Raw genomic sequence first — 23,686 nt, 5'->3', positions numbered from 1 at the left:
ACTTTGTAGCTCCCACCTGCCGTCTTGTTTCGGTTTTAATTCACATCAATTCGGCAAATAAAGCAATAATACTAACCTACCTTTCAGTAGGGTTATGGTTAGGGTTAGGGTAAGGGTTAGGGTTAAGGTATATATTAACACTGAATGGATTTGACGTGCCTGTAAATACAAGTAGATTGGTCTGTCACATGAGGTCACGTGATGTCACGTAAGTTCACGTGATGTCAGACGAGGGCGTTACACAACCAGGTGGCGTTATTCACTAGCTGAGCAAGATGTTGACTTTGTTGCTTCACGCAAGAATGGATCACTATATAAAACTACACCTACACAACATCAGCATAAATTGTGTTGGGTGTCGATGGGGTGTGCGAATACAACTGTATGTGTGTATATGTATGTATGTGTGGGTATGTGTGTATGTGTGTATGTTATATATATTTTATACAGAATCAAGATGTAAATTGTACACAAAAGCTAGATGTAAAACGGACATTTTCAGACCAAGAGTAAACATAATTTAATCCTAACCTAGTTTGGTTTAATTATGATTTATGTTTTAATCTAAGTCTAATGAGTTCTTCAAGAATTTTTTTAGAAGGCTTGCAAATAAAGCCATTCAAATCCTGATCCACTTTTCTACCAAAACGAGCCTGCTTTTAGCAGACGACAAGTTCTAATTCTAGCAGTCGCTAGTTCGGGTAGAGTGGAACAGGTTTTCTGCCATATCGCTCTGTTCCCGCCCTTAATTCACAGCTTTTCGCTCGAAGATAATGGTCCAAAAATAGAAAACTTTCAATGGATTTGGATATTTTCACAATTGTTCTGCCCAGAGAATTTAGCAACAGTGTTTAAACTTTCGCAGGTGATATAGATCTGACTACGCCCACTGTATACAGGACACGCCCACTGTTTCACTGACACGCCCATTGCATGACGGAGTCTTGTGAGGTCCAAGTAGCTGTGATGTGATGTGCTGCGCTATGATGTGATGTGCTATGTTGTGCTGTGCTGTGCTGTGCTGTACTGTGTTGTGATGTGCTATGTTGTGCTGTGATGTGCTATGTTGTGCTATGCTGTGCTGTGCTATGTTGTGTCGTGATGTGATGTGATGTGCCATCTAGTTTTTTAATTTTGTGATCTTGTCTTGTGTTAGGTCTTGTCTGAACATTTAGCGCCAATTCTACCTTTATATTTCTTAAGTTCCCACCATATTAATCTTACAACCAATTAAGCTCCAGAACAATATTAAGCTGCCGTAGTATCATGAATAGTTGTATGACACTTGTGTGACAATCGTGTGACGCTTTCGTGACACTTATGTGACAATTGTGTGACACTTGTATGACAATTGTTTGACACTTTCGTGACACTTGTGTGACACTGACGCATACTGTTCGCCACTTTCTTTTTCTCCTTGACCCAAAGCCTCAAGGAACTTTTTGTAGGAAGTCACTTTGTTGCAAGCCCTAGGCTTGTCGGGAGCCAATTTGACGGGGACCAGGTAGTGAGGATAGGGAGTGTGGCTGTTTTGTCTCAAACCGTTTAGTCGGTGCATCTTGTTGTTGATGTTGTGCCTGATGCTGACCTAGCGCCAATGGGGGATAACCGATGTTATATTTTTCTTTACTTACAGGCAGGTGGCAGTCCCAGGTGCCAGGTGTCAGTCCCAGGTGTCAGTCCCAGGTGGCAGTCCCAGGTGTCAGTCCCAGGTGTCAGTCCCAGGTGTCAGTCCCAGGTGTCCCAGGTACTTACACACAGACGAAATGTCCAGCCAAGCTTCCAGTGATCTGGAAAGTTCTGGCACCGAAGACGTGCTAAACGATGGAGTGACCACCCCCCACCCACACAAAGATGGAGTGACCACCCCCCACCCACACAAAGATGGAGTGACCACCCCCCACCCACACAAAGATGGACCGACCACCCCCCACCCACACAAAGATGGAGTGACCACACCCCATACACCAAATGGTATACTGCCCAAAGAACACACACCTAATGGCGGGCTGCCCAAAGAACACACATCAGATTCTAATGGCGAGCTGCCTAAAGAACACAAACCTAATGGCGGGCTGCCTAAAGAACACACACCTAATGGCGAGCTGCCTAAAGAACACACATCAGATTCTAATGACGGGCCGGCCACCAAAGAGATCCTCAGCACGATAACAGTCACGTCAAATCTCTTCAACACGGACCCCGCCATGTTAGAAAATCATTTGGTCTATCAAAAAAACCCTTTCGAAAATCAACATTTCTTTACTATCAACGATACAATGCGGAATCGATTACACAAATACGCCACAACCCGACTACTTCCGGCGTACACATACAGCCCCTGGTACGGGGAGTCCCCCCAGCGGCGGGCACACACTGTGGGGGTCAGGTCCCCCCGGACCTACCGCTCAGGGTTCCTACCCCGCCACATAGACCTGACGTGGGAGGGGTTTGGCAGAAAGAAAGACGCGTGCATTTCATTTTTCGATATCGAAACTGAAAAAGTATCGAGTTACCAGTATCGACCAGGAGAGGTCGTCAAGGGATCGATCAATTTAATAGTGAATCAGAACCTTGAGATTCGATACCTGGAATTGGTGGTCACCGGCAAAGGTCGCTACAGCATCAAACGGTCAACCAATGGCCTGCCCGTGCAGGGGAAGGAGAGTTACCTCCACAAGCAGACCTACGTCATAGGTTCAGGGGAGGTCACTCGCAGGTCCATGCTGACCCCCGGGCACTACCAGTCCAAGTTTTGGTGAGTTCTCTCCCTTTTGTGTCCGTAGAGATAAATCATTTGGGGGAAGGAAGGAAGGGAGGGGGGGGGGCTGTCAAAAGAAAAAGTGGAGAGGATGGGATAAAAAAATCGAGCCCAGTAAGTGACGTCATCTTTTCTCGCTCAGCGTCAAGCTCCCCAAGGACCTGCCGTCCAGCATCCGACACGCAGACGTCAAGAACGGTTTCTCGTTCGACATCGTCTACAGCCTCAAGGCCAGGCTCTTTGATGACTCGACAGCTGCAGGCGTGGCGCGGGCGGCCTCACCACGCATGCTCAAGGTCATCATGGCCAAACAGGTGAGCCAAGGTCATCATGGCCAAACAGGTGAGCCAAGGTCATCATGGCCAAACAGGTGAGCCAAGGTCATCATGGCCGAACAGGAGAATCTAGGGCCATCTAACCAAGGTCATCATGGCCGAACAGGTTAGTAAAGGGCCATCTAACAAACCCAGCTGATATACAAGATGTTGTAATGCCACGTTTAACAACGGTTGTAATGCCACGTTTAACAACGGTTGTAATGCCACGTTTAACAACGGTTGTAATGCCATGTTTAACAACTGTTGTAATGTCACGTGTAACAACGGTTGTAATGCCACGTTTAACAACGGTTGTAATGTCACGTTTAACAACGGTTGTAATGCCACGTTTATTGGACAAGATCATCAGCCCTACAATCTCTCACACATAGCCCTGTCTCTGCAAAAAGTCTTACATTATAGATTCGTTATATATATATATATATATATATATATATATATATATATATATATATATATATATATATATATATATATATATATATACATATATATATATAATTATATACACACATATATCCCTGCTTGTATCCAAAGGTTAACTTCAACGTACAGCGTGGCTTTGACTTGAGTTTGATCCCTGACGTCACGACTCCCATCACTCACACAGAAAAGGTGGGTTGTGGGGAGGTGGGTTGTGTGGAGGTGGGTGATGGGGAGGTGGGTGATGGGGAGGTGGGTGATGGGGAGGTGGGTTGTGTGGAGGTGGGTGATGGGGAGGTGGGTTGTGTGGAGGTGGGTTGTGGGGAGGTGGGTGATGGGGAGGTGGGTTGTGTGGAGGTGGGTTGTGGGGAGGTGGGTTGTGGGGAGGTGGGTGGTGGGGAGGTGGATTGTGGGGAGGTGGGTTTTGGGGAGTCGGGGAGTTGGGTTGTGGGGAGGTGGGTTGTGGGGAGGTGGGTTGTGGGGGGGGGTGGGTTGTGGGGAGGTGGGTTGTGGGGGGGTGGGTTGTGGGGAGGTGGGTTTTAAAACTTTTAACACCACTCTAACAACTTAACTACAACTTTAACACTTTAACCACCGATATAGCACATAGCAAACACCACTATAGACAGATCAGCCACAAGACGACGCTAGGTGGTGCAGCAACAATGTGCGCGTCAAGCCTTATATGGAGTGAACACAACTTTTGTGTCCATTCTAGAAACTTATCCAGAATAGGCTTGAAAAGTCGATCTAATTATTGTCAAATATTTTAAAATTAGTTTTACAAATATGGTGGTAAAAAACGACATGATGTGACATCGTTTGACTTCGTATGACATGAGATGACATCTAACGACACCAGATGACATGAGATGACATCTAACGACACCAGATGACATGAGATGACATCAAACGACACCAGATGACATGTGCTTGTCTCCACAGGTCTACCTGTCATGCAACAGTGGAACAGCGGCCAAGGTCACAGTTCACCTGGAGCGTGGTGTCTTTTTGGCGGGAGATGACGTCAGACTACAGCTGCTCATCCAGCTACACAAGTCTCAGGCCGTCAAGGTAGGGGGGTCAGACAAGGTGGGGGTGGGGGGGGTCAGACTGTCAGGGTGTGGGGTAGCGGTGTCAGACCTTTTTTTTACAATATGCGTATACAAAATCAGCTTTATTAAAAATCCCACTCAGTTGATCAATGAAATGTAGCTGACATTACTAGGTTTGAAGGGAAAAACGTTTGATCTGAAGGAAACTTTCAATGGTTAGCTGACACGGCTTTCTCAGAATACTCTATTTATAGACTGGGTCAACTTCCTGTTCTACAGGACGCCGTGACCTCTTGTAAGGGGAGATAACTGTCAACAAAAGTGTTGTTTGTTGTTCCTAGCAACGGCGTCACGTTTCCAAGTGTTTATTCTGTGCTGATAACATGACATGGTCAGGGACGTTATGCCGACACTGACGTCACTGGCGAATACCGACACGATTACCTTAGCCCTAAAGCCTGTTTGTTACATCTTAAGGTTACCCTAGCCCAGTGGCGTAGCGAGGTCGGGTGTAACCCGGTGCGGCACTTAATGGTGTCACCCCCCAGAGGCGTAGTGACTCTTCCCGGGGACAAACTTTCAAATTTTCGATTTGCATCCCCCTCAAACTTTCGATTTGCACCCCCCCCTCAACTTTTTCTCTATATATTTTGCTATTTTTTGCCTTGGTGTCACCCCCCCCCCCCCTAAATGGTGTCACCCGGTGCGGTCCGCACCCCCGCCCTCGCTACGCCTCTGTCCTAGCCGTAGTTTGTGACATTTTATGGTTTTAGTTTTCGAAATCTTTTGTTCCAGAACATTGTCTGCACGCTGCAGGAACATGTGACCTTGAACCCCAAACAAGAGTCAGTGACCTTCAAGCTCCACCAGATGTCGCTTCAAGATTTTCGTGACCTTGAACGGCCGAATGAGACTATCAAGCGCACGTCTCGTGACGTCACGAAGACGACGTATGACGTCATTGTCCCCACGAGCACCAGTATCCTGTCCGTCTTCAGCCTTGGTGCCAGCCAGGTCAAGGTCACACACTCGCTGTCAATCAAACTTCGCTTCACTCCGGTGGGCGGGAAACTGTCTTTCAAGGTACGTGGGAGGGGGGGGGGGGGGTCAGCAAGCATTGGGTGGGGGTGGGGTGTTTTGTAAAGTTGGGGGGAATTTAATTATGAAATGTTAATTTGAAGGATATTATGTCAACATTTTGAGTCTCTCATTTCTAAAAGTAATCACCTTGAATTTTTTAAACAATCACATAACTACATTCTCACACTCATAACATTAGCTATTTACACACCTGCCTACAAAAAGCTAAAGATAACCCCAGATTTGGTTTCTTGCGACCAGATTCCCGTGGTTATCGGCCCTTGCGCTGAACCAATCTACGCCGAGAAGTCGTCCACCCGCAAGTTGATCCCTATCTTCAACAAGCCGACCAGATTTCCGACCTTCACCCAGCCCGCCCTGACGCCCGTCCAGCCCCACCCCCAGGCTGAGAGCACTACCAACGTGACGTCACGCTACACACACAGCTGTTTGGCCCAGTGCCTCTCCTGCTGCCTGTGGCCTAGATAAAACTGTTCGCAGGCCGTTTTAAAACCAAAACAAAGTCACGTGTGTGTGCCCTCGTCTTCAACATGTTCACTCGTGTACACACTTCCTGTGTGTAACCAATCAGCCGTGTCTCTGCTCGTCCTCACCTTCAGTAGATGACCGCGACCTCACCCAAACCCGGTGACGTCATCAGAGTTTTACCTACCAGCAGTTTCTTCCAGGCATCTCTTCGAAAAAAATTCTACGCCCCCCCCCCCCCGAACGAAATGAAATTAAAATATACTTTTAAGTGTCCCCCCCCCCGAAGAAAGTCTACCGCCCCCCCCTCCCCCCGAAGAAAGTCTACCCCCCCCCCCCCCCCGGAAAAAAAAAGTCTGGAAGAAACACTGCCTACGAGTTCAGCCCCCAACAAATGTGGAGGTGAAATCTCACCCTATGTTCCCAGACACACCCGAATGACGAGGGGTCAAGCGGAAGAAAAGTTTGTTAAAATAAAACCTTCTCGGATATTCGGAAACTTTTGGCTCTCTATTGGTGCAGTAGAGAGTTGACTACGTCACTAGGGTGACACCAAAAACTTTATTTATTCACAGATTATGAGGGGGGGGGGGGGTCCAATCAATTTTCAACAATAAAAGAATGTTAAAGAATCTTGTGTTTGTCTTGTTTAAAGGCTCGGCTAAGCATGCATCTGCAGGGGGGGGGGGGGGGTTGTAGAAAGATGAAATACTCAACTTTCTAGCCTTATGGCTTGAATCGTGAAGTTAGACTAGAATCGCATAATGAAACAAAAAAAATAATAATTATAACTACCTTTTAATTCCTAACTTTTGAGCAAGAAACAAAACTTCAAACAAGTTACACATTTTATTTCAACACCTGATCAATTAGACAGCAGGAGCTCACGTGTATTATCAGAACAACCTAAACATCAAATGCCCCCCCCCCCCACATGCTGACTCAATCAAGACTCAAACAAAATCACAACACCATGACACCCAACCTCATGACACCCAACACCATGACACAATGACACCCATCATCAACCCCCCCCCACCCCCCCCCACCCCCACCAATAACAAGGCCCCCATAGTGGAATAGTGCTGCTGTACCACCCCCCCCCCCCACCAATCACAAGGCCCCCATAGTGGAATAGTGCTGCTGTACCCCCCCCCCCACCAATCACAAGGCCCCCATAGTGGAATAGTGCTGCTGTACCACCCCCACCCCCCCCCCCCCAATCACAAGGCCCCCATAGTGGAATAGTGCTGCTGTACCACCCCCACCCCCACCAATCACAAGGGCCCCATAGTGGAATAGTGCTGCTGTACCACCCCCCACCCCCACCAATCACAAGGCCCCCATAGTGGAATAGTGCTGCTGTACCACCCCCACCCATCACAAGGCCCCCATAGTGGAATAGTGCTGCTGTACCACCCCCCCCCCCCCCAATCACAAGGCCCCCATAGTGGAGTAGTGCTGCTGTACCACACTAGCCGGCATCTTGTCGGCGCTGACCACCTTCTTGTCGGCCTGGTTGGCGCCCAGGTACCGCTGGAGGAAGTACCAGGTGAAGTAGATCAGCTGGACCAGGAACCCCATGACGACACTCACGACGGTCACCAGCTTCATGTGGTCGAGACACTCGGCCTGACCCAGGGCCATGGCTAGACGGAGTGACGTGTCTTCTGCGGGAGGGGAAATAGTTCTTCTACAGGAGGGGAAATAGTTCTTCTACAGGATGGGAAATAGTTCTTCTACAGGAGGGGAAATAGTTCTTCTACAGGAGGGGAAATAGTTCTCCTACACGATGGGAAATAGTTCTTCTACAGGAGGGGAAATAATTCTTCAACAAGAGGGGAAATAGCTCTTCTACAGGAGGGGAAATAGTTCTTCTACAGGAGGAGTTATAGTTCTTCTACAGGAGAGGAAATAGTTCTTCAACAGGAAGGGAAATAGTTCTTCTGCAGGAGGGGAAATAGTTCTTCTACAGGATGGGAAATAGTTCTTCAACAGGAAGGGAAATAGTTCTTCTACAGTAGGGGAAATAGTTCTTCTACAGGAGGGGAAATAGTTCTTCTACAGGAGGAAAATAGTTCTTCTACAGGAGGGGAAATAGCTCTTCTACAGGAGGGGAAATAGTTGTTCTACATGAGGGGAAATAGTTCTTCTACAGGAGGGGAAATAGTTCTTCTACAGGAGGGGAAATATTTCTTCTACAGGAGGGGAAATAGTTCTTCTACAGTAGAGGAAATAGTTCTTCTACAGTAGAGGAAATAGTTCTTCTACAGGAGGGGAAATAGTTCTTCTACAGGAGGGGAAATAGCTCTTCTGCAGGAGGGGAAATAGTTCTTCCACAGGAAGGGAAATAGTTCTTCCACAGGAAGGGAAATAGTTCTTCTACAGGAGGGGAAATAGTTCTTCTACACGAGGGGAAATAGTTGTTCTGCAGGAGGGGAAATAGTTCTTCTACAGGAGGGGAAATAGTTCTTCTACAGGAGGGGAAATAGTTCTTCTACAGGAAGGGAAATAGTTCTTCCACAGGAAGGGAAATAGTTCTTCCACAGGAGGGGAAATAGTTCTTCTACAGGAGAGGAAATATTCATGAGATGAGGCTTTATAAAACCATCGCCCACCTGCCTCACAATGCCCTACCAATGTCCTCCCAATGTCCTCCCAATGTCCTACCAATGTCCTTCCAATGTCCTACCAATGTCCTACCAATGCCCTACCATTGTCCTCCCAATGTCCTCCCAATGTCCCTCCAATGTGCTACCAATGTCCTACCATTGTCCTACCAATGTCCTACCAATGTCCTACCAATGTCCTACCAATGTCCTCCCAATGCCCTACAAGTGTCCTACCAATGTCCTACCAATGTCCTTCCAATGTTCTCCAAATGTCCTACAAATGTCCTACCAATGTCCTACCATTGTCCTACCAATGTCCTACCAATGTCCTCCCAATGTCCTCCCAATGTCCTACCATTGTCCTACCATTGTTCTACCAATGTCCTACCATTGTTCTACTTATGTCCTACCAATGTCCTACCAATGTGCTACCAATGTCCTACCAATGTCCTACCAATGTCCTACCAAGGTCCTCCCAATGCCCTACCATTGTCCTCCCAATGTCCTACAATTGTCCTACCAATGTGCTACCAATGTCTTACCATTGTCCTACTAATTTCCTACCAATGTCCTACCAATGTCCTACCAAGGTCCTCCCAATGCCCTACTATTGTCCTCCCAATGTCCTACAATTGTCCTACCAATGTCCTACCAATGTCCTACCAATGTCCTACCATTGTCCTACCATTGTCCTACCAATGTCCTCCCAATGTCCTACCGATGTCCTACCAATGTCCTACCAATGCCCTACCAATGTCCTCCCCCTCCCTATGTCCTACCAATGTCCTACCAATGTCCTACCAATGTCCTACCAAACCTGTTTTCCTTAAGGTCACGTTCATGGATGAGACAACCATGTCGACTGGGTCAGCTGTGAATAAGGATTGGAAAGGTCAAGTGTCATCGCAGGTCAAGGCCGATCAACAAAACACCACTGCCTCTAACACTCACACATTAACACACACACACTAAGAAGTTCTCACACACAAGCACATCATCTGACTGACCTAAACTGCACACCAGCGTGCAGCCATCAATCCCATTGGTGAACAGGAGCAGTAGAGTGGTCCTGTGCATGTAGACGGCGCTGCAGTTGTGCCGCCTGTCGCTGACCTTGTAGCTGCGCCTGGTCACGTGATTGGGGTAGTGCCATGGCAACGATTTGTTTGACCTTGGGCACAGCTTCCTCCACGTCCACTGAAGGTCGTTCCTTAAAGCCTGCACTAACACATGACATAGATGTCACTAGATGTCACAAGATGTCACAACATGGCCAAGATGTCACAACATGGCCAAGATGTCACTAGATGTCACAACATGGCCAAGATGTTAATAGATGTCACAACATGGCCAAGATGTCACAAGATGTCATTACATGGCCAAGCTGTCACTAGATGTCACAACATGGCCAAGATGACACTAGATGACAGCATATGGCCATAGTATTTCCAAATGGCACCACATGACATGACCAAGATGACACAACATGACATGATGACATCAGCACTCACCATTTTTGTGCAGGTCACATTGATAAACTCCTGCGTGTAATACATGATTGTTTTCCCGCTGTAACGCTCTGGAACGGGATGGATGAACAGCTTCTCCTGGTCCTGACAAATTTACCTCAATGTTGTTTTGTTGGGTCGGTCATTTATTTCATTTGGTCTGACAATTATTTCATTTACTCTGACAATTATTTTATTTGGTCTAACAATTACTTCATTTGATGTCAGTTATTTCATTTGGTCTGTGAATTATTTCCTATGGTCCGACAGTTATTTCATTTGATCTGTCAATTATGTCATTTGGTCTGTCTGTCATTTATTCATTTGGTCTGACAATTAATTCATTTGGTCTGTCATTTATTTCATTTGACCTGTCAGTTATTTTATTTGGTCTGTCTTTTATTTTATTAGGTCTGTCCTTTATTTTATTTGGTCTGTCTTTTATTTCATTTGATCTGTCAATTATTTTATTTGGTCTGTCTTTTATTTTACCTTACATTCCTATATACAGAATGTAGTGAGTAAAGAGAAAGTATTTTAATCGTACACAAACATTAAATGGAATTCGCGGTTTTGACACAACCCTACTTTATTGTATTTGGAATATAATTGTGTGTGTGTGTGCATGCGTGTGTATGTGATTGTGTGTGTGATTGTGTGTGTGTGTGTCTGTGTGTGTCAGTATATAGACTCTAGAAGTAATTTTTTTTTCCGTAACGTTTTGAGCAATTTCCGGTAACCGAATGTACCATTATTGTTAGGTAGACAAAATTTCATATACAAGTAATTCATTGTATGCGCAAGTTTGGGTTCATCCATAAATGACGTCACGCTTTTTAAAGGATTTTTAGCTACCCCCTCCCCTCCGCACACATCGTCACAAAAAGCCAAATTGTCACCTAACCAAATTGCCCCCTCACCAAATCCCCTCACCAAATTGTCACCGAACTAAATTGCCCCCTCACCAAATCAGTGGCGTGCAGAGGGGGGGGGGGGGCGGACGGGGCCCAGGCCCCGGGCATCCACCACTGGGGGGCATCCAGCGGAGGTAAAAAAAAAAATTTAATTAATTAATTAATTTTTAATTATTTTTTTTTTTTTTTTTTTTTTTAGTAATTTAAAAACTGTTGTGATATGTCGTGTCATGGTGTCATCGTAACTTTCCATATGATTTGCGATCTCACTCAAAAAAATTGTAACACTCAATCGTCTGTCAGCCGTTTTAACATTACACTGTCCGTATGGCAAAACTTATATAGAAACAGCGGGCATCAGTGAAGGGTAGTCCTACGGAAGTCAATGATATTCCATTAATAAATGTGTGTCATATTTATTTAGTATAGTGTAGGGGCATCGTTTAGAGTACTTGTGACCAAGTTATTCCCATGCACTGTAAGGGCATCTTTAAAGTAATATGCGCGTATTCGTTATACTCATTTTCAAGGACATCCGTCGAGTAATTAAATCATATTTATTTTTATACACTATAGGGGCATCTTTAAAGTAATTTTTCGTATATTCATTATAATATATTTTATGAGCATTTACTAATATGCCCACTTCACTTTATAATACATTTTAAAGGCATCCATACAGTAAGTATGCCCATCTTCATTTTATATATTGTAGGGGCATCTTGAAAGTAATTAAGCTTATATTCATGTATTACACTCGAAGGACATGCAACAGTAATTACACCAATCATCGTTGTTAACATTGGGGGCATCTCTAAAGCTATTTTTTAATGTACTTCTTCATTATTATCCATTTTAAGGGCATCCAAAGGGTAATTATGCCCATATTATTATTATAAATTTTTGGGGCATCTTTGGTGAAATATATGGCCATTTGCAGTGTAATAACTTTTTTTTGTTAAATTGTATGGGCAGCATTCAGTGGCGTAGCTAGGATTTTCGGTCCCCTATGCAAAAATTAACAATGTTAATGTTAGTCGCCCGCCCTCCCCCACACTGAATGCCACTGCCTGTACACTAAGAAAGGACTTGGGGCCTTTTTTAAATTAAATTATTTCTACAGCAGAAAAAAAAACTTGATTTCATTAATTTAAAAAAAATTATTTATATAAAATAAATATCAAAATTCCAATGTAAAAGTTTTAACGGTAATCTATCGTTTTAGCGTAATCAATTCGGCTGCAGTAGAAATGTGCGGGAGAGGTAACTGATGAATATATTTGTTTAAATAAGTTTATTTAAGTCAAATTTTACAAAATATAACAGATAATTGATTTAAAATAACAATCAGTGACCAAAACAATTTAAAACATCATGAAACTAACTTTAAACTAGATGTTTGAGATAAATATTAATAGATAAAAACAGCGGCCATCTTTCCAAATAAAATTTAAAGTAGTTTCCCTTGATACAAATGTCTATTCGTATGTATATTGTGTTGACTTTGTTGTTTAATATACATAGCTTTCTTGTTTAATGTCTTATCTTTAATTTCAATTGAAAAGAAGGCTATGTATGTATGTATGTACATCCAAGATCTCAAAAACTTTTGGGAGGTCGAACATTTATTAAACCCTTTTGTACTGATGAACTTGTCAATTATTAGGTCGTCCATATTCTTCATAAAGGACGTTGGACTCAAAATATGGGACGGGGTAAAATATTTTTTTAAAATGATGAACAATATATTCGTTTTCGTTAGAAATGGTGATTACGCGTTCGGGTATAGTAGAACCACGATATGATATTAAATCATCATCTTGCTTTTAGTGAGGATTGGGGGAAAGGTAATTCATCGGGAAAAGTATGATGTCATTTATGGACAGGGCCGGCGCTACCTATAAGGCGAACTAGGCTGTCGCCTAGGGCGCTTTCCGTAGAGGGGGGGGGGAGCGCAAAAATGGGTTGGAAAAACAAATTGAAAGTTTGGGGGGGGGTGCAAATCGTAAGCTTGTCCCCGGGCGCCGGGAAGGGTCGCTACGCCTCTGATAATACGGGGGCATGAAAAAAATTGCGGCGGGGGGGTGCTTTTAATAAGTTTTGCTTAGGGCGCTAAATAACCTGGCGCCGGCACTGTTTATGGGTGATCCATTTAAGCTGTTTATTTTGTCTGTAGACATTAGTCTTAGGCCTACACTTTTTCTGAATTAAGAATATTGTGTTTATAAAAATAGTTTTAAATTTTAATTAGTTACATTTGAATATCACATGTTTTTTTTTTCTTTGCCTTCTGCTTTCATCAGTTTTTGATTTGTTCAATAGTAGATGTTTACCCCTCCCCACTATCCATTATTACAAAAACAAAAAACACCCACTATATAGTGATATCTCCCTCTAGAAAAAAAAAAACTAGATCAACCTATAGTTCGTAGGAAAATTAGAATCTATCACTTATTCGTCTGTTAAAATAAATAAAAACGTCATTTTTCTCAACCCCGCCGTTTCATACCCACTTAGCACAACGTCACCAAGTTCTCGGCGCGCGTGACGTCATTTGTAATTAGGCTAATGTTAAAGAAAGGGATGTCGCGTAATAAAAAAAAATCAAAACAGGCACTATGGAGTTGAGACTTAAGCGACTTTTAGCCTGACGAATAGATCTAAATGACTTTAGTTCGGTAAATTATATTGGTATTTACAGTGGCATGCGGTGCTCCCTCTACTATACAAATTCACGTGCTTTTAATTTCTGCAACCTGCTGCCCTGGGACGTTCGGCTGTAAAATGCCCGTGACACAGCGGCTTCCGTATATGCATTTAGGCTCCCAGTCCCACCTATAAACTTCGTCTGCCCATTAAGCTCCACGCAATACTTGTGATTGATATGTGGACATAAGCGGCGATAGTGGTGGTGTCAAAAGGGACCCCCCCTCCCCAAGCTCAGCTCTTAAAGGTGCTCCGCACTTCATAAAAGACAAACTTGATATTCAGACATCGTCGGACTCGGGCGTTTAGCCGACTGCCGTATTCCTAATGCACCGTCCACTGCTAACACTATTTCTATATTAAACTCAAGCCTATACTGAGTTCTGGCTTTTTACATTAGCTGCTGTCGTAAAAGGGTTGATCTTTTGTTATGCTCCATGTCGCGAAACTTGCTGTTTTGTCCAATTTTACCTGCAAGTCAATAATTGTCTTGGATTCTTGTTGAATATCGTTGCCAGGAGCTAGTTGGTTTGAGCCTTATTGTCAGAAGTTATTACATTTGGAGTCAATGTAGTGCGGCCTATTTTCGTCGGTAGGCATTTAGTGACACGCCTCTATGGCGGGGATGGTGTGCTGAGGTTGTTTAACACCGCTTAGGACAACAGGCTTGCAATAGTTATGATCATTCGTTATGAGCAAAGGTATGCATGAAAACGAATGCTTTATGTTACTCATTTTCATTGAGCACAGCTTTATAGAAGCCTTCCGTAATTTACGTCACTCATCCTCCCCCCCGATCACCCCTTCATTATAGGTCATAAATTGCAGTCCTGCGTAAATTGACGTCAGATTAGAATAGCATAGATGTGACATCGTTTATGGACAACCCCATATAACTCATTTTGGGTATTTGGTATCAACATTTTGACAACAAAGGTTGTTCAAAATGTGTATTGGAGGTTAGGACTTGACATCTTCCATTAATGACATCACGCCCTTAAGGGGTGGAGTAACTGATTTTGAGACAACGTTTTACGCGGGAAAGGGGAGGGGTAAGAAACGTGAAACGTTATGTATTTTGCCTAATACAAAAAGGCCGAAAAAAATCTTTTTCGTTTGAATTAAGGCTTGACTTAACAGGCAGTGCAAAAAGGTAATGTTCGACATTACGACTATTTCGTGGCGGCGAAAATGGGGGGGGGGGGGGGGGGGGTTAAGGTGAAGAGAGGTCAAAAAACGTGACGTCATTAAGGATTAAATCACTAATTAAAGGAAAAAAGCATGAAAATATTAAATGAAAATAGCAAACAAACAATAACACAAGCAATAACAATTAACTCAAACTAATAGTTAAATAAACATTAGATATGTAGTGGTAGCTCTATAAAAATGGGGAGTTTCTTAATGTATAAAATTGCATCTCATAATAATAATTCTAGAACTGATGTTTATTGTCAGTCAATTAAATTGTTTAAAGGTCAGAATAAAAAAATAAAAAACGCATGCTTTGTATTTAAACACAAGACAAACGCATTTAATAGCAAACATCAATACATTTCCATACAAATAGAAATTAAAGGGAAATGACTCAAAATAATATTTTCTTAAGATGGCCGCTGTTTTTAATAGCAAATTTAGTATCTGGAACATCGTTGTTAAACCTTAATTTCAAGACATTTTTATTGATTTAACCCTTAAATGTGGTTTAATATTCAATTATCTTTAGTATTTTAGTAGAATATACTAAAATATATTCATATTTAAGCCATATTTATTAGTATTATTAGTTACCTTATCCCTACATTACTAGTGACGACCGAATTGATTACGCTAAAACGATAGATTACCGTTTTAACTTTTTAAAAGAAGGAAAATGGCCCCTATTTGCCTTGGGCCCCTATGCCTTGCTTACTCTAGCTTTACGGTAGCTAAGCCACTGGCAGCCATTAGTATATACTTTTTTTTCATGCATTATATAAGCATACTTAAGAATAAGAATGCCCATATAATGTTTTTGATACACATTAGTGTCAATCTTAAGAATACGAATCAACATATTGTTTTCGATACATTGTAATGATATCATTCAGAATAATTGCGCCCATATTGATTTTTACAAATAGGAGGAGCATGCTTTAAGTAGTGTTAAAGTTAAAGTTTTTAACTCTGAGTAGAGCTTTCTTTAAAGTAATTGGGAGCACATGCAGAGCCAGTTTTATTTCAGTTAATAGTAGAGCTATCTATAGAGTTATTGAGCCCATAATGATGTAATGAAATGTGGGGATGCGGTGTGGGTTTTTAGGCTATGGAAGCCGTTAGTGGATTATCCCCCACCTGAACTAGACAGACGTACTTGGGTGTTAAATTTGTGAAAACGCGTCCAAGCCTAGGGAGGGTCTGACATAGCATAGTGGATTTTTAAACACAGTCCGATGTAGAAATGTTTTTTTAAGCTGGCAGCTTTAGGGGTCATCCATTTATGACGTCCACACGGGGGGGGGGGGGGGGGGGGGGGGTCCGAAAAAAATTGACTTTTGTGGACGCGTGTGGACAGGGGGAGGGGGGTTGGCCCAATGTGGACGTCCACACATTAAATCCAACATTATTTTTGGTAGTGTGAAAGAAAAATATTTCCTAGCGAAGCTAAAGTTCAACTATCCTATCTCTCTGGCCCTTTAACCACCCAGCTTGGGTCTATGCCCTGGCTTAACCTGGAATACAATAAGATATCCAATTACAAGTTTCCCCACATTTGCATCCCAGGTCAAATACTAGGCGACCACTTCTCTAGGTAGGCGGGGTCATCCCAGTTCAGTTGTGAGACGGGAGAGGGGTGGAGGGGGGGGGGGGGTTAGCACGCTGTCCCTGTTCAGGTGTGGGACACGAAGGACAATAAAACACATTTGTACCAGTATTTGTAATACTATATACACTCAGAGTATATACACACTTAATGCAGTAGCTTGAGTAATAGTGGAAGAAGATTATGCAAAAACTTATAGTCAGTGTGGACGTCCACGGGATGGGGGGGGGGGGGGGGGGTCCGTCAAAAGTGGACGTTTGTGGACAGGGAAGAGGGGGGGGGGGTCCAAAATCCCAAAAATGTGTGGACGTCATAAATGGATGACCCCTTAGCCAACCAAGGTACACTTCTGTTATATTCAAGGTTAAGATAGTTTGAGAGTATCTAGCTAGCATCACCCATCTCTTTAAAGAGTTGACGTTTTGACCAAGTGGTTTAGAGAGAAAAATCTGAAACATCTCTAGTTCAATGCACACTCTCACCTGTATTAGTTACACTATAGGAATTCCTAAACAGGCCAAGAGAGAAACATCCCATTAATAAAGGCGTATCTGACGCCCTAATTGCAGACACGGACAGCGTTTTTGTCCCTGCGGTCCCGGGTGGTAATACAATACCGGATGAGACTCTTTTGTAGTGCATCACAGCCCTCCCCACCACGACCCGTCCCGCAATTGTCTCCCCCCCCCCCCCTTCTCCCAAGTTCCAACCATTCATTCCATTTGGATTTAGCTGGCTGTAGTCAACGTTTTCATCTCAATTAAGATAAGTACATTTTTTTAAATAAATGATATATATATATATATATATATATATATATATATATATATATATATATATATATATATATATATATATATATATATATATATAAGTATTTATGGGGGCATCTTCCGCTTGATTTTGCCCCGGGCATCTACATAGGTCTGCACGCCACTGCACCAAATTGTCACCGAACTAAATTGCCCCCTCACCAAATTGTCACCGAACTAAATTGCCCCCTCACCAAATTGTCACCGAACTAAATTGCCCCCTCACCACATTGTCACCTGACCAAACTGCCTCCTCACCAAATCCCCTCACCAAACTGTCACCTCACCAAATCGTCACCTCACCAAATCGTCACCGAGACAAGTTTTGTTCACTTGCTCCAACGGGGGCTGTGTGGGTAGGTAGATGTTGGTCTTCATGACGTCACTGGCCACTAGAAGGACGACACTCGCGAGGTGCGCCGTCAGTAGCACTGCAACACAGATGGCACACGATATAGTTACACAAAATAGTAGCACAATACACGGTTGTGTTGGTCACTGGTATGATTGTCACTCACTTTTGTTGAGGCCTATGTTGAACAGATCTCCCGCCGCCATATTGATTGCCAAAAACAGCGAAGAAAAATTTGCCGTAAAATAAAATGTTCGGAATGACGTCATAGAATCATGAGCAGTCTTTCAGTGGTTTCAGTGAAGTTGATTTCCTCATAATCATATCCAATGGCTCCCTTCAAGTTTGATAAACAGGGTGGGGCAGTAGATGCAGGGGCGTAGCGAGGGGGGGGGGGCTGGGGGTGCGGACCGCACCGGGTGACACCATTTAGGGGGTGACACCAAGGCAAAAAATAGCAAAATATATAGAGAAAAACTTGAGGGGGGGGGGTGCAAATCGAAAGTTTGAGGGGGGTGCAAATCGAAAACTTGAGGGGGGGGTGCAAATCGAAAGCTTGAGGGGGGGGTGCAAATCGAAAACTTGGAAGTTTGTCCCCGGGAAGGGTCGCAACGCCTCTGGGGGGGTGACACCATTAAGTGCCGCACCGGGTGACACCCGACCTTGCTACGCCACTGAGTAGATGAGATAAACAGGGTGGGGCAGTAGATGAGATCCAAGTAGATATGCCTGAAACTAAGATCCCCGATCTTTATTTTAACGTAGATTTTAAAAAAAAACGTGTTTTTTGTAAACTTTTGTCTTCGTAGCGGCCTTAAATATTTTAAAGTTTTTTTTTTTTAAATATTATAGGCCTACATAATAAAGTAATATGTTAAGAATTAATGAATAAAAGTTGCAGAGTGGAGAATTTGATAATATTCGTCCGTCAGGCTATTTAGTCTATTGAATCATATCATCCCGCAATTTTATTCTTTATTAAAACTCTACAACTATACCTTGTTACGCCTTGTTTATTTCATAATTTAAAAAAAAAATTGTTGTACTGAAACTTCTTAAATTCTTGAATGAAATTTGACAAAAGCCACTCAATGTAAGCAAGTACATTTATTTGAATCAAACCACACACGACTGTTTTAGAACATTCGAGACTGGCCCCACTGGGACCATCGTGTCACACACAAGACACCATACAGCCCGCTCTAGTTCGTTGACTCAAATTTCAGCCTGCGCTTATCGCTGGATGTGTTCCCTAGTTAGGGAGACTTTGGTCAGCCTGCGCTTATTACTGGATCTGTTCCCTAGTTAGGGAGACTTTGGTCAGCAATCGTGCGCTCTACCTCACTGCCCCCCCCTCCCTAGTTAGGGAGACTTTGGTCAGCAATCGTGCGCTCTACCTCACTGCCCCCCCCCCCTCCCTAGTTAGGGAGACTTTGGTCAGCAATCGTGCGCTCTACCTCACTGCCCTCCCTAGTTAGGGATACTTTGGTCAGCAATCGTGCGCTCTACCTCGCTGCCCCCCCCCCCCCTCCCTAGTTAGGAAGACTTTGGTCAGCAATCGTGCGCTCTACCTCACTGCCCCCCCCCCTCCCTAGTTAGGGATACTTTGGTCAGCAATCGTGCGCTCTACCTCGCTGCCCCCCCCCCCCCTCCCTAGTTAGGAAGACTTTGGTCAGCAATCGTGCGCTCTACCTCACTGCCCCCCCCTCCCTAGTTAGGGATACTTTGGTCAGCAATCGTGCGCTCTACCTCGCTGCCCCCCCCCCCCCCTCCCTAGTTAGGGAGACTTTGGTCAGCAATCGTGCGCTCTACCTCACTGCCCCCCCCCCTCCCTAGTTAGGGAGACTTTGGTCAGCAATCGTGTGCTCTACCTCACTGCCCTCCCTAGTTAGGGATACTTTGGTCAGCAATCGTGCGCTCTACCTCACTGCCCCCCCCCCCTCCCTAGTTAGGGAGACTTTGGTCAGCAATCGTGCGCTCTACCTCACTGCCCTCCCTAGTTAGGGAGACTTTGGTCAGCAATCGTACGCTCTACCTCACTGCCCCCCCCCCCTCCCTAGTTAGGGAGACTTTGGTCAGCAATCGTGCGCTCTACCTCACTGCCCTCCCTAGTTAGGGAGACTTTGGTCAGCACACGTGCGCTCTACCTCACTGCCCCCCCCCCCCTCCCTAGTTAGGGAGACTTTGGTCAGCAATCGTGCGCTCTACCTCACAGACCCCCCCCCCCTCCCGTGTCACGGGCACTGTTTGTAACTAGACGGTCCCGACTTATCATCTCCGTCTAAAATGACCCACATGAAAGACCTCTAGATAAAAGAAGAGCACTTCTCTCGCTAATGATTCAACCCTAATCGTACATTCAGCAGTATCAGCTTGGTCAATTAAGCTCTGGCTGGTAATTAAGATATGGCTATTAATTAAGCTCTATTAATTTATATCACGGTCTCACCATAGACACTGGGAAAGTATATTGAAAAAACTCGAACACACCACCACAAGATGACCTCAACACACCACCACAAGTGGACCTCAACACACCACCACAAGATGACCTCAACACACCACCACAAGATGACCTCAACACACCACCACAAGATGACCTCAACACACCACCACAAGATGACCTCAACACACCACCACAAGATGACCTCAACACACCACCACAAGATGACCTCAACACACCACCACAAGATGACCTCAACACACCACCACATCTTATTTTTACACTAACCAAGCAGGAAAATTGTTCTGGTTAAACCAACTTACATCTTACAGTCATACATAGATCTATTGTTATAGTAAATCTTACATCTTACACTTACAGTCATACATAGATCTATTGATATAGTAAATCTTACATCTTACAGGCATACATAGATCTATTGATATAGTAAATCTTACATCTTACACTTACAGTCATACATAGATCTATTGATATAGTAAATCTTACATCTTACAGGCATACATAGATCTATTGATATAGTAAATCTTACATCTTACACTTACAGTCATACATAGATCTATTGATATAGTAAATCTTACATCTTACACTTACAGTCATACATAGATCTATTGATATAGTAAATCTTACATCTTACAGGCGTACATAGATCTATTGATATAGTAAATCTTACATCTTACAGGCGTACATAGATCTATTGATATAGTAAATCTTACATCTTACAGGCGTACATAGATCTATTGATATAGTAAATCTTACATCTTACACTTACAGTCATACATAGATCTATTGATATAGTAAATCTTACATCTTACAGGCATATATAGATCTATTGATATAGTAAATCTTACATCTTACAGTCATACATAGATCTATTGATATAGTAAATCTTACAGTCATACATAGATCTATTGATATAGTAAATCTTACATCTTACAGGCATACATAGATCTATTGATATAGTAAATCTTACATCTTACAGGCGTACATAGATCTATTGATATAGTAAATCTTACATCTTACAGGCGTACATAGATCTATTGATATAGTAAATCTTACATCTTACAGGCGTACATAGATCTATTGATATAGTAAATCTTACATCTTACACTTACAGTCATACATAGATCTATTGATATAGTAAATCTTACATCTTACAGGCATACATAGATCTATTGATATAGTAAATCTTACATCTTACAGGCATATATAGATCTATTGATATAGTAAATCTTACATCTTACAGTCATACATAGATCTATTGATATAGTAAATCTTACATCTTACAGGCATACATAGATCTATTGATATAGTAAATCTTACATCTTACAGGCATACATAGATCTATTGATATAGTAAATCTTACACTTACAGTCATACATAGATCTATTGATATAGTAAATCTTACATCTTACACTTACAGGCATACATAGATCTATTGATATAGTAAATCTTACATCTTACACTTAGTCATACATAGATCTATTGATATAGTAAATCTTACATCTTACACTTACAGTCATACATAGATCTATTGATATAGTAAATCTTACATCTTACAGGCATACATAGATCTATTGATATAGTAAATCTTACATCTTACAGGCATACATAGATCTATTGATATAGTAAATCTTACATCTTACAGGCATACATAGATCTATTGATATAGTAAATCTTACATCTTACACTTACAGTCATACATAGATCTATTGATATAGTAAATCTTACAGGCATACATAGATCTATTGATATAGTAAATCTGGCTACAATACTATTAAAAGAACAACACAACAAACCAATGAATTAAAACAACACAACAAACCAATGAATTAAAACAACACAACAAACCAATGAATTAAAACAACACAACAAACCAATGAATTAAAACAACACAACAAACCAATGAATTAAAACAACACAACAAACCAATGAATTAAAACAACACAACAAACCAATGAATTAAAACAACACAACAAACTAATGAATTAAAACAACACAACAAACCAATGAATTAAAACAACACAACAAACCAATGAATTAAAACAACACAACAAACCAATGAATTAAAACAACACAACAAACCAATGAATTAAAACAACACAACAAACCAATGAATTAAAACAACACAAGAAACCAATGAATTAAAACAACACAAGAAACCAATGAATTAAAACAACACAACAAACCAATGAATTGAAACAACATAACAAACCAATGAATTAAAACAACACAACAAACCAATGAATTAAAACAACACAACAAACCAATGAATTAAAACAACACAAGAAACCAATGAATTAAAACAACACAAGAAACCAATGAATTAAAACAACACAAGAAACCAATGAATTAAAACAACACAACAAACCAATGAATTAAAACAACACAACAAACCAATGAATTAAAACAACACAACAAACCAATGAATTAAAACAACACAACAAACCAATGAATTAAAACAACACAAGAAACCAATGAATTAAAACAACACAAGAAACCAATGAATTAAAACAACACAAGAAACCAATGAATTAAAACAACACAACAAACCAATGAATTAAAACAACACAAGAAACCAATGAATTAAAACAACACAACAAACCAATGAATTAAAACAACACAACAAACCAATGAATTAAAACAACACAAGAAACCAATGAATTAAAACAACACAAGAAACCAATGAATTAAAACAACACAAGAAACCAATGAATTAAAACAACACAAGAAACCAATGAATTAAAACAACACAACAAACCAATGAATTAAAACAACACAACAAACCAATGAATTAAAACAACACAAGAAACCAATGAATTAAAACAACACAACAAACCAATGAATTAAAACAACACAACAAACCAATGAATTAAAACAACACAAGAAACCAATGAATTAAAACAACACAAGAAACCAATGAATTAAAACAAAACAACAAACCAATGAATTAAAAAAACTAATTTATTAATGTAGCATAAAGGTATCTACACAATTATAACACTTTGTGGACGGAGAAAATAATTTGTGGATGGCTGCAGATATAGGCTGACAACTTCAGGCACTAGAATGTTTTTATTAATTTGTACAATTCCTATCACTTAATGAGGACTGGTTCACATAAATACCCAGCAAAATTTGTACAATTCCTATCACTTAATGAGGACTGGTTCACATAATTACCCAGCAAAATTTGTACAATCCCTATCACTTAATGAGGACTGGTTCACATAATTACCCAGCACAATTTGTACAGTTCCTATCACTTAATGAAGACTGGTTAACATAATTACCCAGCAAAATTTCAGCTGAATTTGGCCCCCCCCCCCCCCTCCTCTCTGTCTGGCCACAGATAAAAAAGAACATCACTAAGTT

At 42.1% G+C, this 23,686-nt stretch overlaps 2 protein-coding genes across 2 annotated transcripts; one reads left to right on the top strand and one right to left on the bottom strand.

Annotated features, from left to right (window-relative positions):
* Window positions 1–1,934: 1,934 nt before the first annotated feature.
* On the top strand, window positions 1,935–6,350 carry LOC131949395 (uncharacterized). Its single transcript, XM_059311265.1, has 6 exons — window positions 1,935–2,758; window positions 2,904–3,075; window positions 3,637–3,714; window positions 4,468–4,596; window positions 5,373–5,660; window positions 5,919–6,350. The coding sequence occupies exons 1-6, from the start codon at window positions 2,208–2,210 to the stop codon at window positions 6,144–6,146; spliced, it is 1,446 nt and encodes a 481-aa protein (XP_059167248.1). The 5' UTR covers window positions 1,935–2,207; the 3' UTR covers window positions 6,147–6,350.
* A 1,227-nt stretch (window positions 6,351–7,577) lies between these two features.
* On the bottom strand, window positions 7,578–18,059 carry LOC131949401 (uncharacterized). The gene is made up of 6 exons (XM_059311281.1): window positions 18,017–18,059; window positions 17,802–17,929; window positions 10,267–10,368; window positions 9,763–9,973; window positions 9,573–9,626; window positions 7,578–7,813 (listed from the first exon to the last, which is right to left on the bottom strand). Exons 1-6 carry the CDS (start codon window positions 18,054–18,056, stop codon window positions 7,578–7,580), a joined length of 771 nt encoding a protein of 256 aa, XP_059167264.1. The 5' UTR covers window positions 18,057–18,059.
* Window positions 18,060–23,686: the final 5,627 nt, after the last annotated feature.

Source organism: Physella acuta, unplaced genomic scaffold, assembly GCF_028476545.2.
Source record: "Physella acuta isolate Inbredline_101_S28 unplaced genomic scaffold, ASM2847654v3 ptg000693l, whole genome shotgun sequence".
In the NCBI taxonomy this organism is placed as follows: domain Eukaryota; kingdom Metazoa; phylum Mollusca; class Gastropoda; family Physidae; genus Physella; species Physella acuta.
Note: the sequence above shows the minus strand (reverse complement) of the source record. Positions and strands in the feature narration are given on the sequence as shown.

Excerpts from the sequence above, each read along its gene's own strand:
- LOC131949395 (XM_059311265.1), top strand. The coding sequence starts at position 2,208 with ATGTTAGAAAATCATTTGGTCTATCAAAAAAACCCTTTCGAAAATCAA. Across the intron at positions 2,759-2,903 it reads CACTACCAGTCCAAGTTTTG|CGTCAAGCTCCCCAAGGACC; the intron begins GTGAGTTCTCTC and ends TTTCTCGCTCAG. Across the intron at positions 5,661-5,918 it reads GCGGGAAACTGTCTTTCAAG|ATTCCCGTGGTTATCGGCCC; the intron begins GTACGTGGGAGG and ends TCTTGCGACCAG.
- LOC131949401 (XM_059311281.1), bottom strand. The coding sequence starts at position 18,056 with ATGGCGGCGGGAGATCTGTTCAACATAGGCCTCAACAAAA. Across the intron at positions 9,974-10,266 it reads ATGTGACCTGCACAAAAATG|GCTTTAAGGAACGACCTTCA; the intron begins GTGAGTGCTGAT and ends GTGTTAGTGCAG. Across the intron at positions 7,814-9,572 it reads CGTGACCTTAAGGAAAACAG|AAGACACGTCACTCCGTCTA; the intron begins GTTTGGTAGGAC and ends CCCCTCCCGCAG.